This window comes from Gracilinanus agilis, chromosome 1 (genome assembly GCF_016433145.1).
Source record: "Gracilinanus agilis isolate LMUSP501 chromosome 1, AgileGrace, whole genome shotgun sequence".
In the NCBI taxonomy this organism is placed as follows: Eukaryota; Metazoa; Chordata; class Mammalia; order Didelphimorphia; family Didelphidae; genus Gracilinanus; species Gracilinanus agilis.
Window position 1 is genome coordinate 309997881 of NC_058130.1, and position 16112 is coordinate 310013992.

The 16112-nt window shown below is 38.7% G+C and overlaps 1 protein-coding gene across 1 annotated transcript in view; it reads right to left on the minus strand.

Annotated features, from left to right (window-relative positions):
- Positions 1 to 10221: 10221 nt before the first annotated feature.
- The window catches only part of LOC123236302 (leucyl and cystinyl aminopeptidase), a 55906-nt gene continuing 50015 nt past the window's right edge, over positions 10222 to 16112 (minus strand). Inside the window, exons 14-17 of the mRNA XM_044662611.1 lie at positions 15422 to 15583; positions 12605 to 12745; positions 11855 to 11936; positions 10222 to 10815 (exon numbers count right to left, since the gene is read on the minus strand). Of these exons, the coding sequence (XP_044518546.1) occupies positions 10684 to 10815; positions 11855 to 11936; positions 12605 to 12745; positions 15422 to 15583 (517 nt within the window). The 3' untranslated portion in view covers positions 10222 to 10683. The remainder of the gene's footprint in view (positions 10816 to 11854; positions 11937 to 12604; positions 12746 to 15421; positions 15584 to 16112) is intronic.

A 16112-nucleotide genomic window follows, 5' to 3' on the forward strand; every position in this document is an offset into this window, starting at 1 on the left:
TGGGGATAATAATGGCACCTGCCTCTTAGGGTTGTTTTGAGAATCAAAGGACATATTTGTAAAGTGATTAGAACAGTACCTGGCACATAGTAGGTGCTACATAAATTTTTGCAATTATTGTTATTATGTTAATGCAAATGTTCAATTCATATTTATCATTATGCATATTCTTTTTTAATTGTTCATATTTGTTAATGAGTAATTTTTTATAAAAACCAAAACCTCAAAATATAAACCTAAATAAACAAGTGAAAAATAGTATGTTTGATCTGCATTCTGACTCCCACAGTTCTTTCTCTGGAGGTGGAGAACATTCTTTGTCATTAGTCCCTCAGAATTGTCCTGGATCATTGTATTGCTGAGAGTAGCTAAATCTTTCACAGTTGATCATCCCACAGTATTGCTGTTACTGTGTATAATGTTCTCCTGGTTCTGCTTATTTCACTCTGCATCAGCTCACGTAGGTTTTTCCAGTTATTTCTGAAATCATTCTGTTCATCATTTAATACAGCACAGTAGTATTCTATCACCATCAAATTGTGGTCTAGGACAATGACCATTATATATCATTATATATATTCATATATATGCATATATATATGTATACACATTATATCTTTTACTAGTAGTTTGTTTCACTCAGGGAAACTCACTGAAACAGAAGGGGAAGAGGAATTGCTACTGTTAGGTTGGAGTTAAACCGAGTCTATAATAGATAAATCCACACTGCCAACACCTTAGCCTTGAAAGACTGACACCATCACCCACAAATGAGGTTAGACATGGTCAGCTAGTCAGTCAGTAAACATTGACCATGCACCTACTCTGTACTAGACACTGTGCTAAGAACAGGGGATACAGAGAAAGGAGGAAGAGGGAACCCAACAGGTCCTGACCTTGAGGAGTTTACAATCTAATAGGGAAAGCAAGTTGCAAATAACAATGTACACGCTAGATTTATACAGGAGAAAATAGAAATAATCCACAGAGAGAACGTACTAGCATTAGGAGGAATTGGAAAAGGCTTCCTGGAAAAAGCGAGGTTTAAGATGAAACTTGAAGCCAGAGAATCCAGGAAGAGTTGAGGAGAGAAATCTTTCTTTCCAGACAATGGACATCAGAGACGGGAAAAGCCTAGAGCTGAGAGATGAAGTAACTTGTCCAAGGAATAGCAAGGAAGCCAGTAGGAAGAATGGGATGGAGGAGTATTTCCTGTGCATAAAGAAGGGCTAGCTTTGGCAAGAAGAACCACCTCTCCACATGAGACATGAGAAGGAAGCAACAATCACAGAAGGCATGTGGGTGGTATGAGAAGGGAGAAAAGAGAAGGAGCTAGGTGAATGTCCCCAATTTTTTTCAGTAAAAAATGAGGCAAAGTTCTCAGTTGAGAAGGTAGGAGAGCTGGGGAGCCATGGAAGATTTAAAGTACAAATGAAAAGGTAGCTAGCTTTTAAAGAACCAGAAAATATAGCATTTCCTCACAACTCACTCTGGTGTTGGGAGAATGAAGTGGGAACTCTCCAGTCCCAACCCTCATCAATTATAAGGTAAGCCATCTAGACAGCAATGCCACCTGGTGGTGATTATAAATTAGAGGACATCTGAATTAGGAATATAAAGTGCAAATTATAAGTAAATCCTTATGGCTAAAATGCATTGAAGAAAAACATTTCCTTCATCACATGGGTCGATGGGGATGTGATTGGGGATGTTGACTCTAAATGATCACTCTATTACAAATATTAATAATGTGGAAATAGGTCTTGGTCAATGACACATGTAAAACCCAGTGGAATCGCTTATTGGCTACTGGAAAGGGGTGGGAGGAGGGAAGAGAAAGAACATGAATCATGTAACCATGGGAAAATACTCTAAACTAATTAATCAATTAATTAATTAAATGCATTAAATGATGAAGATAGAGAATCTTTATGATCTAGAGTCAGTTTAGGATAATAAAGAAAATCCTCAGCTAGGAATAAAAAAACTGGGATTCAGTGTTCACCCTGTGGATGATTGTCTGCTCCTGAGTAAATCACTTTACCTTCTGAAGTTCAGGTATGGTATCCTAAAATGCAAATCCTACTTCTTTTCTCTTCTTAACCCATAAAATTGTTCCAAGTCCCAAATGAAATGTTTGTCAAAAGACCCTGAAAACTTTAAAGGGTTAAGGCCATTACTGTTGTTTCCTGGATACACGTCTAGTATAGATCAAATTTGAACAAAAATATCCAAGCAACAAAACACCTCCAACTCCAGCTACAGATGCCCTAATTAGAAGCAATATTTGTTTTATTTTTCATTTAATCCTAGTACTACAAAGGATACGGAGGGTCCTTTGAAGTTACAGTAAATTTACCACTGAATGCTCTTTGAGGGCAGGGAATATGTTGTCTTTTTGTGTTCCTGGGATTTAAGACAATGCCTGGCATCTAATAGGTGCTTAATGTTTATTGATTGATTGGTTGTTAATCAGAATTATATAGACCAATCTATGGAAAAGAGTATATACAACTCTTCTGCCATAAAAAAACCAATTCTACTTTAGGCCTCTGAGGGAGAAGACAAGAGATGCTGTCTGGCTGTAGCACCACCATGGTAATGAGAGGGCTTTTGAACTAGGCTTGTGGACAAGCTGAAGGCACTCACCACTCCTCCATGTGATCCATTCCTCTTCTAATGTGCTTTTCTCTGGCTTTTTCTGGTGAATCTTAGCTGCCTTCTCATCTTGGGACTTCCCTTTTTGCTTGGTGCCTTCAGTCATGGCTGCCCTTCTCTCCCCCTTCACATTAGTGGCATCTTTCCAAGAGCTCCATTTTGGGTTCAGGCCCTCCATGGTCATGCTTCATTCTCCCCCCTGCCACTTTTCTAGGCTTCTTACACATAACCCACCCTCTGCCTCCCCCAATTCCAAAGGACTCTTCCAACCAGCAACATGGACTCCTTGTTGCTCCTTGATCATCTCTTGGCTCTGGGCATTTTCACTGGAGGTCCTCAGATCTGGAAGGATCTCTCTCATTTCTGACTCCTTCGAGGGCCAACTAAAATGGTCTTCTACAAAGAACCTTTCCCAAGCCCTCTAAATTCCAGGGAAAAGGGAAGGTAATACATTTATACAGTGTCTACATTGGGGGAAGAGAAGAGCATAAACATTTGTGTAATCCCACAGGGACAGGCACTGTGCCAAGTATTTTTTTCAAATATTACCTCATTTGATCCTCAAAACTCTGTAGATGCTCTGACTTTCCAGATTTTGACACCAGGCCTTTGCAGATACCCACTACCCACACCCAACTTTTTGACTCCCTTTTAGTTGTTGTTATTGTTATTCTCCACAAGAAGATAAGCTCCTTGAAAGCAGGGGCTTTAAAAAAAACTGTATTTGTATCCCTAGTGATTAAAGCAATGCCTGGTACATACTAAGGGCTTAATAAATAACTGTGGCCCAAGAAGGCAATCTTTTCCATCTAAATGACTGGGTCCTTATCATTATCAGGGTCATTATCAAAGGACCGGTTAGCCAACCATGATTTAGTGGTGTTGTTACGGCAACTCTCTACAGACAAGGGGAAGGGCTGCACTAGACAATCTTTAAGATCTTTTTGGTTCTAAGATCCTGTGACTCAGATGTGAGGGTTTTAAAACGTTGTGGCTGGGGCCCCTTCCCCTTACTTCCTGGCATGGGATTAGTTTTGAATTGGACCAATTCTGTGCTAGGGAGGGGATATGCCCCCTACTTGCGGGTACAGGATTGGTCTATATAAGGACCAATCCCTTGCCAAGAAAGACCTTTGAATCTGAGAAAATTCAGGGTGGGTTTGAGTTAATTTCAAGAGGGGAGAGCTCCATTTTTTTTTCTTCCTTTAAAATAAAGTTTTATGGGGCAGCTGGGTGGGCAGTGGAGTGAGAGCCAGGCCTAGAGACAGGAGGTCCTAGGTTCAAACCCGGGCTCAGCCACTTCCCAGCTGTGTGACCCTGGGCAAGTCACTTGACCCCCATTGCCCACCCTTACCAATCTTCCACCTATGAGACAATACACCGAAGTACAAGGGTGTAAAAAAAAAATAAATAAATAAAGTTTTATTTAGATGGGAGAAAGAGTTTGTTTTCCTTTATTCAGATGCAAAAGAAATCAGTTATTATCCTCAAGTTTTTTTTTAATATGTTAATATTAATTTGAACATCCTCTGTGAACCAGGCACAGGATTTTATGTTCAGTGTATCTGAAAGTAGAATACTTATAAAAGGAAAAAGCAGTGGGCAGCTAGTGGCTCAGTGGATTGAGTGCCAGGCCAAGAGACCTAAGTCCTAGATTCAAATCCGATCTCCACCACTCCCTAGCTGTGTGACCCTGGGCAAGACCCTTAAACTCCATTGCCCAGCCCTTACCTTTCTTCTGTCCTGGAACTGATACTAAGTATTACTTCTAAGGCAAAAGGCAAGAGTTTAAAATGAAAAAGGAACGAGTAGTAATGATTCCTGCACTAGAAGAATTTAAAATTTACTCGTATACAGATAGATGCCTTTTCTCCAGAAATGTAAAATTTCTCATCCAAACAAATGGTCCAGACAATTCTTGTATTTAAATATTTATTTTCATTTCACAAAAAAGCAACAGTGTATGCAGTTACACATGCCTTTCAGTCAGTGCTGGTTATATGCAAAACAATTTATCAGAAGTGTAAAGAAAATAAGCTTTCCCCCCCCACACACTTTACAAGTAAAACTAAACATATTTGCATATACAGTATATCATATATACAACCTATTTTCAAAATTCTTCTAACTAAAAGCAAATTAAGATACAAGCTTAGAATTTTACCAGCCAAAGCATAGTCACAAGATTTGTACTGTATACTTCTAAAGGAATTAAAATACAAAAGTGTTATTCCTTTACAAGTGTCTAAATTATTAATTCCCAAAGTACTCAAAAGCTACTTTTCCTGATAGCGATAGTACTTGGCTTTATTGAGACTTAGTTGGACTAAGACTTAAAGGATTTTGTTATCTCTCAATGTGAGTTTAAAAAGTTGATGCAAATGCTCCATTTGTGTTATCGTTCTAATATATTCTCATATATACATACACACACATATATATTATATATTTTACTGATGGTTTATTTCACTCAGTGCAACTTCTGGAGCATTTTATCCAATCAGACCAAACCTTGATTCTTTTTGAAGCAAATATTTTAGATTGAGAACCATATAGAATTTATGAAATTACTACCATGACTAACTCAAAAAAGGTGCCCTTTCTCCCTTATTTATGATCATGTACAAACTCCTTTATTTCGACTACAGCAGCAGGTTTAAGTAACAGCAAAGTATAAACTAATTTTTCAACAATATAACCTGAGAATTTAATATGGTAAATAACACTTGTTTGCAACTTTCCCCTACATCATATGGCATTCCTGAAGTCCATGCCCACTGCGGGGAAAAAATAAAGTAATACAAACCTTTAGGACTGAGTAGGATCTTAATAAATAGCAGTAAAAACAAATTATGTTAAGATGCTATTAAAACGTTTACACATTCATTTCCTTTGATACAGCCAAATGTGGAACAGTAACATTTACCATGTGGCAGATGAAGCAACTGTGAAATGTGATACCAGAATGCTAACATACAGGTCTGGCTACATGAAAAGCATACAAAAATGTACAGTTAATGAGGCAGCCTTATTTTATGTTTCAGAGTGCAATAAAAGATAACATCTTCTAAGATAGGTATCAACAAAAATTAAATCAGAAAAAGGAATATTCTATCTAATGAAAAACAAGTTGACAAAATGGGGACACAGGTTGGGTGTAGGGGACATGGGTGAAATCCCTAGCACAAAGACACAGGGAGGGAAAAAAAACACCAACAGCACATTTGATGTGACAGTTTTGAGAACCTTCTATCCATTTATGCATTTCACATGGATTTGAAAACATCATCCAATGTGTCATACCCTGGGGCAATGACCTTCATCACCTTAGAGCTGGACATTCCAGTCCATCCTCCATTCACTGCAGGTCTGACCACCCACTGAATAAAGTTCAGTGGCTCTCTCTCACCTCCAAGAACATACATAAAATACTCTGGCATTCAAAGTCTCTACCCACCCCCCCCGCCCCAATACAATGCAGTCCATTGATACTAGTCTCCCTGCAGATCATCACACCAGACTCTCCATCCCCTGCCTGCTTGTCTATCATGTCTTTCATGACCCTCCTTATCTGTCTCCTGGATCCCCTGAAGTCCCAGCTAAAATTATACCTTTGATAAGAAGCCTCTCCTGATTCCCTTTAATGCCAGTACCTTCCCTCTCTTGTTTCTCTCCAATTTATCCTGCACAGAGCTTGTTCATACACACTTGCTTATATGTCGGCTTCCCCCTTAGCCTGGGAGCAACCTAAAAAGAGGTTCTGTCTTTCGCCTCTTTGGGCAACTCTATAGCTTAGCACAGTGCCTGGCACATAGTAGGTGCTTAGAAAATATTACTGATTGACCAACCTTACTCATTAAGTGCATATCACATGTCGCTGAAGCAATTAAAATTGCATTCTCTGGACAGATGTCCTACCTAACAAATCTCAGGAGGGTTGCATTTTTATAATCTTTAAGTGAGACCTTGTAAAACAGCCAATGTCGTTATTTTATGGGACCTTATCATACAGCTTATTTTTTATATTACTGGGAGGTTAATCCCCTTTGATCTTTCTTTTACTGTGCCCACCTAAATACACACAACTTCTAAAAATTTGCTTTGCTGAGATTTTCAATAGATTTTTTTTATTCATCACAAGTAAAAATGGATAAGATTTCTTTCCATAACTGATTTGTAACAAAAGCTCCTTTTTTCCTTCTAAACAGTCACTCATTTCATTAGCTACACATCTGCTACCATTAGCAAGGCCACCACATTGATGCAACATTAAGCCAAATGGCAAGGATTCAGCTTGAAGCAAGGGAACTAGTGAGATTCCAAGGCTGCTAATAATAAAACAGGTGTACTGGAAGTTGCCAGTACATTAGTAGACATTAGATAAACATAATCATGTACATTAACTGTTAAAAGATTAACTATTACATGAAAAAAAGACTGAAAAAATAGCAAAATTAAATTATGGAGGCATGTCTAACATGCTTGTCTATGGGTGTTTGGGGAAAAAAACAATACACACACCATACATAATATATCCCAGGAGGAAATAAAAGCATCTGGGGTTAGGAGGAAGGAGGGAGACACAGTGCAACTGATTTCAATTCTCAGGAGAACTATAAAAATCTAGCTCAAATAGCTCCTTAAAAATTATATGTCCTCCAAAATTTTTTTCAATAATTTATATTCTAAAGTGGACATAATTCTGCGATACTCACATGAAAAATATATCTGCTTAAGTGCTTTGAATGTGCAATAGTTTGGCTACAGGTTACAGATCTTCATAATTCTAGGCTTGGTGCTTTTAAAATCTTACTCATGATTCCTATTCTTAGCAGGCTATTTGCACCATAAATGCTTAATAAATGCTTGTGTTACTTGACTGATTCAACTCACAATATTTACCGCCTTGAGATTGTTTTATATTACTTTCAATGCTTTCAAAATGCAGATCCTGTTTGTCAATCCAATTCTAAAACCGGTCAATTTGTGGAAACAAAATTGTGAAAATTGTTCTCATTTTATTCTCCTTATTTTCAAAAATAGAAATAAATTACCATTTGGAAAAAAAATGAGTGAAGGTTGGAATTTGTGATGGATAGAATTATCACAATTCATGGAATATACGAAGCTCTCCGACAATGGCCAAACATCACAGTAGCTTTAAAAAATGGCTTATAAATAAGCTAAACAAGATGTAAAAAGGCACTAGCTTATGAGAAGTTTCAAAATACTTGCAGACTAAAATATCCAATCACTTGTATATTGAAAAATAACACATTTTGGGCAACATATTTTTTGCTTCTACCACCTTTTAAGCTCCACTGTTTCAAAATGAATGAATTTCCTTCTACCATTCTCTATTCTGTATTTTATGTGTCCAACCTCTACTTATACAAGGCATACATCTGTTGAAAAGGCATTTAATTTTCAGTCATAAATATGCGATGTTATGCAAAAGCATGCTTTGGTTCCTGTGCTTCCATCTAATGGACCTCACTCTCCCAGTGTCTTAGGTGAGATAACAAAGATTTAGAGGCTGAAAAGACTTTCCAAAAAATGATATTCTGTACATACAGTTTCCACTGTATTTTAATCTTGAATCCCTAGGTTTCAGGTTAGTTTCAAAAACAGCTGTCATTTGCATGGGATCAGAATAAACATAACACTTTATCAAGTATTTAGCTCAATGGCTACAAAACTGAGGCATAGAAGTAAGGATTATTTGAGAAAGAGGTCAGCAATGGATCAAGAGAAACCTCGTCTTCCATAATGCTCAGAAGAGAGTATTTGGTTTGATTTATAGTGCCAAAGGTAAAAAGAACAAATTTCAAAAGAAAAAAATACCCTAGAGATTTCAAATGTATTACATATATGTAGTACAACAAAGGACAAATATATTTGAAGCATATTTGTTTCTAAATTTGAGAAATATCAAGAACCAAATTTAATATCAAAGGGAAATGTAAAATATTTCATTAATTCAAAAGGTAAAAAAAATCCTCTAAAGTTTAACTGTTTTTCTTCCCATTTCTGAATTTAGACTCGTGATAGTTTATCAATTAATTTGTCATTAGTTTTTCTAAGCATAAAAGTATGCAAAATTCCTAAATTCCTAACAGTTTCAACATGGCACCCTGGTATATTACTTTGATTGTCAGGGTTTTATGTTTTCTAATCTGTAATTAATGGAGAGAAATAAGGGGAAAGAAATTGCACTGGGAAAAAAAGAATGGATTATCATTTCCTTTTTTAAAAAAAGTTACCATGTAATTTGCTTTACTTTTAAGTTCCATATAAAAATATCTTACACAAAATAAAATATGGTTTCATGCATGACGTCACATATAACTTAAAATATATGATTATCTAACTTTATCCTATTGAATGAAAAATGTACCCTTTCCTATTGTTCAACTATGCACAATGTTTTAAAGTGCACGCAAAGGAATATAGTTTTACAGAAATTGTTTTAAAGCAAAGTGTGAAAGAAACAAGAATTTGGAGAAAGAATCTTTTCTCCTAAGAATTTGAGAAACACAATAATCTGGGACAGCATCTGTCTTCTCCAAATTATTCAGGAACAGCCTTCTTAGCCTCCCAAGAAGAGTCAGAATGCCACAGTTCACAACAGGCTTGGGGATGGAGGGTTTTTCCTTACTGTTTCTTAAAACTAATTGTTAACTTCAACCAAAATAACAGAAAATGATGTTTTAAATTATATATTGCTTCTAAAACCAGGAAAAAAAATCAAAGTCAACTATTTCTTTAATGCATTTAATTAACTGCCTTTTCACATTATCCTCCTTTCAGGTACAAATAGGTTATATCACATGAGAGATATTTCAGTTTCTAAAATGTCCTGAATTAAAATGACAGCCCAAGATACTTCTTCATCATGTCAAATGAAAATACATCAAGTGAGGACAATCTCGTGAGAAAATTTCCTTAACTCATATTGCAATCAAGGCAAATGGGGAAAAAAAAAGGAGACATCAGTGCTATCAGAACAGAAGATACAACATCTGGTGATATGTCCCTAAACTCAAAGGTTAAGGAGTGGCCTGGGCTGATATTGGAGTATATGGGACTGGTTTTGTTTTGTGTTGCTGTTGTTTTCCTAGAAGAAGGAGGGAGATATGTGGAAAAATCAGTAGCTAAAGAAAAAGTAACTACAAGTTAACATCTGACCCAACCTGGAGCAATTTCCTATGGCAATGTTTTAGGGGCCATCCAAAAGTAAATACACACACATACATCCAAATATATGAACATACAGATACACACACATATATACAAAATCCAAATAGACCCAACAACTTACTCTTTCCTGATATTTGGCTTTCATAGATAAGAGATATTTTTAATATCTGTAGCACCTGGCTACTCAGTAGACCAAAAATACACACATAAATCCAATTTGTATCCTACACATCCTATTTAGAATGAATTTTTTTTAAAAGAGTTGGATACTCACAATTTGAAGCCAAAACCAACATAACACTTGCCTTTAATTCTCTAGAGCTGTATGTTTTGCTTATCTGGCTTCACTAGTAGACTCTCTGAGGTTTTACTCGGCCTCACATTCTGAACATGAAGCGGCCAGTGGCTTGGCATGAGGGACACTGCTAAACTAGAACTTGGCAAAGAAGCTTACCCAGGAGCTCTTCTCTTATTTGACAGTCAATGCTTTTCCAAAGTCAAAAACCCAGACCAGTTTCAGAATGGAGTGTCCCATCCCCATCCCTCTCCATTTGTAGGGTTTTCATTTAAAATTTTCTGTAGATGTTTGGTGGACATCAGTGAACAGTTCTGTAATCAGTGGCCTACGTCCTGCCCACGGGTGCTCCAGGGAACACAGATAAAATACAAAGGGGATGTGCCCTGAGCTCACTCACGAGGTGACCTACTAGTGCAAACAACATAGCAGTGATACCTGGCTTCATCCTGGCTTTTGCAAAAGCAACAACAGATCAACATTTCACAAACTTTCTGCATGGCAAACACAAAGAGGTGACATCCTGTACTCTACAGCCAGAGAGGCAGGTGTTTAAGGTTCTTCTCCATCCACTGGATATTCAGTTGGATGATCTGAATGGCCTCCTGGACACAACGGAGTCGTGAGGTCGCCTCTGACTGGGCTTCGAAGAACAACTGTACCTGGAGGGTTCACACAGTCATGTTTTAAAAAAGAAGTAAAATCACACCAATGAATTGCTCTTGCATAAGGACACGCAATAGTAGTAACGAGCAGAGGAGTAGAAGATGGAAAAAATCTGAGGTACTGCCTGAGTGCTATCATCTCAAATATTTCTAAATGGATGTAGTAAAATCTTTTTTTTCCTCACCTTTTTTTTTAAGTAAAAGAAAAAAGGGAAATTATCTTCATGGAAGCCAAAATTCATTTAGGAAAAAACTGAATTTCCTATACATAAGTTCATTTAAAATTATAATATTTGGCTCAGTTAAAAAAAAACAAACAAAAACAAAATCTTCTCTTCTCTTAGAATCAGTACCGTATATAGGCTCTAAGGCTAGGCAATGGGGGTTAAATGATTTGCCCAGGGTTATATAAGTAAGAAGTGTCTGTGGCCAGATTTGAATCTAGGTCCTCCTGTCCGCCTTCAAAGTGTTATTAATTTAGAATATAATTAATTTCAGAGAAGTATGGGAAAGGCAATAAGGGCCTTCAAAAGTCAAATAATATGAACTTTGGGCAATATGACAACACATTATATATTACATAACACGATGTATAATTAAATAATATTACTATTATATTTTATCATGTTTTAATAAAGTATTTTACATTTGTTTTTAATAATGATTTGGTTTTCATAATATTAATATAATTTAATGTATATCATTATATTATACCTATACCTTCCCTACAGAAATTATTTGATATGTATTTTGTTTTTATTTATGGTCCTCTTTCTTGCCCCAATGGACTGGAAGTTCCTTGAGGAAAGGCAATGTTTCACTTTGTCTATGTATCCCTGGTACTTGGCATAGGGCCTGGTACACAAAAGGCACTTAATACTAAACAACCACCCACCATGGAATTCAATTTCAGGATCTCTGATGACAAAACAAAAAGGGATTTTAATGGCCATGTGGGCAAAACAATATCTGAACCATACTGATCCACCTCAGTGGGAGTGAGTTACTCAATCTCCTAGTATTTTATATCACTAACCTCAGATAAATGTGTCTTTGTTGAAAACAGATGAGTTGTGCCAGCAACAATGCTCTGAATGGTATAGGATCCTAAATGGAACCTGGCAGGGAAATAGAAACATAATAAAAATAAGTGGGGGGAAAAAGTGCTCCCAAAGCATTATTATTAAGTACCTGAAAATATCCTTATTCCGTGTGGATGCCAAAGATATGGAATTCCCACCTCCAAGAGGTCAGAGAGACATGTTTAAACTTCATTAAAACAGAGAGATCTTGATAATATGTAAATCCACTGAATCAACACATCCTATACCTCTACAAAAAAAAATCTACTTGCAGCTTTCAAAAACACATAACATATTGTTGTGCCATGGAGCAGGGTAGAGGATTCTTAAATCATTTGTTTACTGTAGGAAAGCACCAAAGCTGTTTTTCCAACATGCACAGCAGCATTACAAAGCCATTTAATTGGTCTATAGGCATTCCACCTGCAATCTTGGAAATGAAATCAAGTATCTAAGGTTAATAACTGGAAGAAAAACAATAATTATTTCATACTTAAAAAGATGCAATATTTTAATAAAATAAGTGTTACAGATCAAAAGTGTTGCCATTGAAACACTTTTGATTCATCCATAAAACTAAATTTCAGCCCCTGCAGAAACTCTAAACAACTAGGCACCTTTTTTTATATACCAAACAATCAATGTAAATACACAGTAATAACAGTAACTACTCTTCCAAGTTAATACTTCTTTGAACCACTTACTTCTGTACAAGCCTATTCCAATTCTCTTTGACAAAATCCCATGCCAATAAATGTCCAGCAAAACTTCGGCCGACAGTTTTAATGATGATGGGCAGCTTTTGTGCTCGGAAGACATCTCCATCAAGACTAGCTCTCAATAACCTAAGAAACAAAGCAGATTTAGCCTCCTTCAATAATTCATGGTTAAGCTTCTTCTTACTGAGCCAACAATTCTCAAGTCTAAGTTAGGCTTAGTGACCAAAGTCTCCCAGTAATTGCTTTTAACTCAAGAGAAAAACACAAATTAAATTATTTAGCCTGTAATGGACCATCGGAATTAAAGCTGCCTTTAGTTTAAAATGTTCATAGGATAAAATCAACCAGATAAGCACTCTTACACCAAGATATTGGCAAATGGCTATATCTGAATTTGGAACAATGGAAAATAAATTCTTCAGGCATAACAGAATGTAGAGCTTGATCTAGAAACTAGGCTTCCAAACCACCAATTAATTCATGACAAATTTTTACTAGTCTATAAGGATCTGACTTCTTCATAGCTATTAACTTAAACTAGTCCTTAAAATTCCTTCTCCCTGTATTTTAGATTTGGCACTTTAATTTTCCTGGCTCCTGATTCCCTTAACCTGACCCACAGAGACCCTCTGAAAAAGTGTTATCCTTACTGTGAACACTTTTGCTCATTTATTTCAGTAGTGTCTGACTCTTTGTGACCCTGTTTTGGGGTTTTGTTGGCAGAGACACTGTATTGGCTTGCCATTTCCTTCTCTAGCTCATTTTACAGATGAGGAAACTGAGGCCAACAGGGATTAAGTGACTGGCCCAGGGTCCTACAGCTAGGAAGGGTTCTGAGGACAGATTTTGAGGCAATGAATCTTCCTTACTGCAGACCTGGTGCTCTACTGCTGGATCACCATTGGTCCAAGGTAGAGAATTTAGATCCTTGACTGGTTCTTCGATATAGTCTGGATTGGGATACAGTGTCTAGGACAGTCCTTGCTGAACTGTAAACAAATGAAATATCTGAGGACCCAGGAGCTGCCAGATCTGTTTAAACACATTTGTGTTTAGGAGTACAAAGGCTGCCTAATCAAATTCAATAAACTATTTGACCTCAGCCAACAAGCCTCTCTTTTCATTCTCTTACCACCCCTATTCTTGGTCCTTTGAGAGTAGATGGAATAAAATCTAGTATATCAGTGTTCCTTCTGCCTTTGTGCCTATGAGGCTTTGCCTAGAGAAAAGGCTATTGTTGTACAATTTACAGATGAAGGAATATAGATAATACTCCTGGTGGTCAAATAATGCTCAGATTCAAATGGATTTAGGTTCAAAACAAAACAAAGCAAAACTGTCATTTCCTAATCTCCTTAGTGTCAAAGTTGACACCTTAAATTAAAAAAAAAAGTTTTGTGGGTCTCTGTGTATCAGCTCAACCCAAGGAGTCTTTGCACACTGGATGGGTCTAGAGCAGTGATGGGCAAACTTTTTAAAGAGGGGGCCAATGGAAAGGAAATGCTCATCTGTCAGACTGTTTCTAAGGCAACTCTTTCGAAGTTTCATTGTATTTGTATTCTTCAGTTTAGGAATAATGTTTCACGGGGGGATAGAACATTTCAGGGGGTCCATCTGGCCCACGGGCTGTAGTTTGCCCATCACTGGTCTAGAGGGATGACTTGTAATATCCTTAAGGATATTACTAGGGGTAGGAGGTAGGGGAAGTGTACAATTAGGTGGCTCAATAGATGGAGAGCCAGGCCTACAGACTGGAGGTCCTGGGTTCCAATCTGGCCTTGGATTGGAACTGGTTTCTCAAGCTGCTGCTGACCTGAAACAGTTTTGCCTTGGAGTTGCTGGTATTAATTTAAGTCCTACAAACCTGTGTGACCCTGGCCAGTCACTAAACCCCCACTGCCCAGGCCTTATGGCTTCTTTGCCTTGGAAGCAATAGACATTATTGGTTCTAAGATGGAGGGTACAAGCAAAATTATGAGATAGGAAAAATCTGTCTTTGGTATCCTCCCATCTCCCCTCTTCTGTCCTCCCTTTTCCATTCCCATAGTCCTGTTCCTCAGTAACAAAAACTCACATTCTTAAGCCAGTTTACACCTGACAAAGGAGGGCTGGCCTGGTGCAGGAAAACCTGAATTCAAATCTGGTCTCAAACACGATCCCCTGTGTGAGCCTGAGCAAGTCACTTAACCTCCATTCCTCAGTTTCCTCAACTGAATAATTATAGCACCTTCCTTCCAGGACTGTTGTGAGGACCAAATGAGATAAGAGCGCCTGGCACAGATGGTTTCCCCCCTTTCACCAGCCTGTGGGGTATAGAGTATATAGTATCATCCATATTTTATGGATGAAGAAACTAAGGCCCACAGAAATTAAAATGGCATTTCCCAGGTCCCGAGGCTGCTCGTGCCAAGCTTTCCTGGCTCCGGGTCCAGGACTCCTCCCCTGGTCATCTGCAGCTCCCGGCCTAGACCTCCAAATGCTCTGCCCTTTCTCTGCCTCCCTCCCGCCCTGTTCTCCACCGACACGAAGGAGGAAACACCTCCCACAGAGCAAGAATGGGTCGCCTCACGCTTTTTTTACAAAAAGAAGCCTGAACAAGGCAGGCTTCAACCTCAAAAGAATAAATTTCTCCCGGTAGAGGACAGACACCGGCAAATCTAAACCCGTATCTAAAGCCCCCCTAAAGCTGAGCCTCCTGGGAGCGAGCGAGACGGCTCGCCCGGCCCAGCCACAAAAGAGCTCCGCATGTAAAGGAAGCCTACGCGAGGCGGGCCAGATCCACGTGCTCTGGTGACTTCCTACCAGTGAAGCTTCCGGACGTCCTCCGTGCTGGCGAGAGCTTCGAGGACTTTGTTCCGCTCGGCTTCTGATTCTAAAGAGCCGTACTTCTCCAACAGGAACGTCCAGCCCGCCTCGGTTTGTGCTCCGGCTTTGAACACCACCGTCAGGACGTCAGTCGGCAGGCTAGAGGGAGAAAGACAAAGAAAGACAAATGAGAGCCCAGCAGGGAGACGTTCACGAGAGGAGGGCATGCCAGGGAAGCGAGAGGGATTTTTGCTCCCCAGAATAGAAATGTGTGGCCCCCGCTTCAATCCTTCTTGAAGGTCTAAGCCACACAGGCTAGGGAAAAAAGGGGGCTGTTCTGTTCTGGCTGTTCTGTGAACGTCGAAGGCAGCCGCTCCGTCCAGGCTGAGCACGCACAGGCTGATCCTGCTTCCTCTCCCCCTGATTACCTGACAAGTCAGTGTGTCAGCCTCTGGTGGCTAGGATCATGTTGGCCTCCTCCGGGAGGGAGGCTCTCGCGCGCGCGCGCGCTCTCTCTCTCTCTCTCTCTCTCTCTCTCTCTCTCTCTCTCTCTCTCTCTCTCTCTCTCTCTCCCCCCCCCCCCCCCCCCCTTGGTGTTTCTGGAGGCTTTACCCTCAGGGAGGCCTCTCTTGCCTCTCTAATTGTAAAAGGCCTTGTGGCTAGAAGCCTTGTTTAATTAACCTCTGTG